The following is a 2,500-nucleotide window of genomic DNA, read 5'->3' on the forward strand; positions in this document are numbered from 1 at the left end:
CTGTGGTCGAGCACATGGGCCGCGAGGTGCGCCGCCAGGGATAGGGCGAGGTGGGCGGCGGTGAGCAGGGCCAGGGCCAGGGGCGCGTGGGCGCAGCGCGGGAAGAGGCGTGAGCACCTACCGGAGCGGAAGAGGGCCAGCACGAGGATGGCCAGCGCCCCCGTGAGGCTGGGCCAGCTGGCCTCCTCCACGGCGGCGGACACGGCCTCCGGAAGGCGCTGCTCGATGCCGTAGGGGTCGTGGAACAGGTGCAGGCAGCGCAGGATGGCCGCCAGGAAGACCAGCGTGTGGATGACCAGGTAGTGCGAGCGCGGGAGCAGGTGCGTGGCGGCGGAGAGGCGCGCCAGACAGCACAGGGAGGCGGCGGCGACGAGGGCGAAGATGCCGGCGGACACGTACACATGCACCCACCAGGCGGCGCCCAGGGACCACCGCACGCCCGACATGGGGTACATCATGACGGTGCTCTTGCCGCTGGGCCCCTGCGCCCCCGTCGGCAGCACGGCCTCCTCCTCCCTCGTGAGCACGAACGTGTCCTCCACCGTCTCCTCGAGCGAGCCGCCGTTGCCGAAGGCCGTGTCCTCGTGCAGCACGTAGGACACCGTCTCGCTGTCCCTGGCGGCGGCGTTGCCCGGCGCGGCGGTGGCAGAGGCCCTCGTGCTGCCCTGCGTCGGCACGAACTCGAGGCTCCCGTCCTCGGACTTGCGCCTCTCGGCCTCCACCCTGAAGGGGTTGCGGTAGCCTTTGGTGGTGGTGGAGGGCGTCGTGGTGGTCGTGGTGGTGGTCGTCGTGGTGGAGGTGGTGGTGGGGGCTGCCGTGGTGGTGGTGGGGGCGGAGGATGACATGGAGATGATGCCGGTGGCGGTGGAGTTGGGGTCCTGGGTGGGGGCGCCGTACGCGACGCCCCTGAAGATGGCGGCGATCTCGCTCTCCCGCGTGGACGCACTCCGCCGCGGCAGGAGAGGCCGGTCGCCGAGCTTCCCCAGGACGCTTGTGGAGGTGAGCATGCTGGCCCTCGGCCTCAGGGGGGACAAGGCTGACGAGACCAGGCTGAACTGCCCGCTGACGCCTGACACCAGGCAGCAGGACACTGTCAGCATGGCCGCCCAGCAGAACCGTGAGCGTGTGTGTGGGAATGAAGACATCTTGAGTGGTAAAGGCGAGGGTGTCAACACACGCTAACGAGATACTTCAGCATTGGAGGTTGTGGTGGTACCTGAGGGAGAGAAAGACCAGCCATTAGCGCAAAGAACACAAATCGTAAATCCGTACAACACAATAGCAAAGCCTGAAGATATTTTCTACACATTCAGTTCCCCCTTTTCTACGCGGATTTCGACGGCGTCCTCCCAAAACAACCACAGAGTCAAAAGTAATATGAAAACTACATTTCTCCCTCTAGACTACAATTTCCCAGCAAAAAGGACGAGCGATATGCGCAGTTGAGAGAGAGAGAAGGATGATTTCAAACGTTAACTCGAGCCCAGTCCCCCCCCCCCCCCCCCCCCGAGAACAGACTATGAAAAAAAAAAATGTATTCGAAAGTGCTGGGAAGACCCGACTGACCAGTGAAAAAAGTATTCAGTTTCAGACCTGAAGACCTAAAACTCGAAAACACGACCAGGCCACAGGAATCTGCTCTCTGGTCTACTTTTGAAAACATGTGAGACGTGTCCGTTTACTTGATGCGTCTTTTTCGATAATGGAAGGCAAATTTAGCACGTTTATACACTTGATGGACGGCTGTTAATATACCTACGTGCATATTTACGACTGTTTTATATTAAGAACGCACATTCGCATATGTACACGTATATATGATTTTGACGGACACAGACACGTATACACACACACGATAGTGATATATATATATATATATATATATATATATATATATATATATATATATATATATATATATATATATATATATACATACATACATATACATACATAGACATACATACATATATTCATACATATATATATCGTCAGTGCGTAGGTATTGCTATTTTACTCTAGAAGTACATGTACACTCAAGACAACTAGACAACCAAAATCAATGTTCAAAAAGAAGTTTTATGAATTAACGAAACACTACACCGAATCCAACGTCCTTTGACAGGAAATTCTAGCGTTCGAATAACTTTGCAGGGAACGCGACGCTTTCGAACCACAGTTTAGAACACAGACAACAGGAAACTACTAGTATTACAATAGTTCGCATTGTAGGCCTATGCAAAGTTCCATCAAGTTCTTGGAGTGAAAATGAAATACTATTTTGGAGTTTCTAGAAAGGTTTAGGATTATTTTCTCGACGAAGCGACACGCGTTCTCATCTCCCTTCCTTTTCGATAGTCAGTATACTTAGTATTTTCTCACAAATCGACACCAAAACCGTAAGTACACTCCCCAGAAACACACACAAAGTAGAGAAGACACCAACCTAATGCAGTTTTCAAAAAAGTTCACAATCTCATGTCCGCTAAAATCTCCAGCG

At 53.5% G+C, this 2,500-nt stretch overlaps 1 protein-coding gene across 1 annotated transcript in view; it reads right to left on the reverse strand.

Annotated features, from left to right (window-relative positions):
* The window catches only part of LOC113828219 (uncharacterized), a 4,890-nt gene that overhangs the window by 2,294 nt on the left and 96 nt on the right, over positions 1-2,500 (reverse strand). The window contains exons 1-2 of the mRNA XM_027381146.2: positions 2,447-2,500; positions 1-1,216 (exon numbers count right to left, since the gene is read on the reverse strand). The exon at positions 1-1,216 is cut by the window's left edge and continues 2,294 nt beyond it; the exon at positions 2,447-2,500 is cut by the window's right edge and continues 96 nt beyond it. Coding sequence (XP_027236947.2) covers positions 1-1,145 — 1,145 coding nt within the window. The 5' untranslated portion in view covers positions 1,146-1,216; positions 2,447-2,500. The remainder of the gene's footprint in view (positions 1,217-2,446) is intronic.

The sequence above is a fragment of the Penaeus vannamei genome, chromosome 7 (assembly GCF_042767895.1).
Source record: "Penaeus vannamei isolate JL-2024 chromosome 7, ASM4276789v1, whole genome shotgun sequence".
Classification (NCBI taxonomy): domain Eukaryota; kingdom Metazoa; phylum Arthropoda; class Malacostraca; order Decapoda; family Penaeidae; genus Penaeus; species Penaeus vannamei.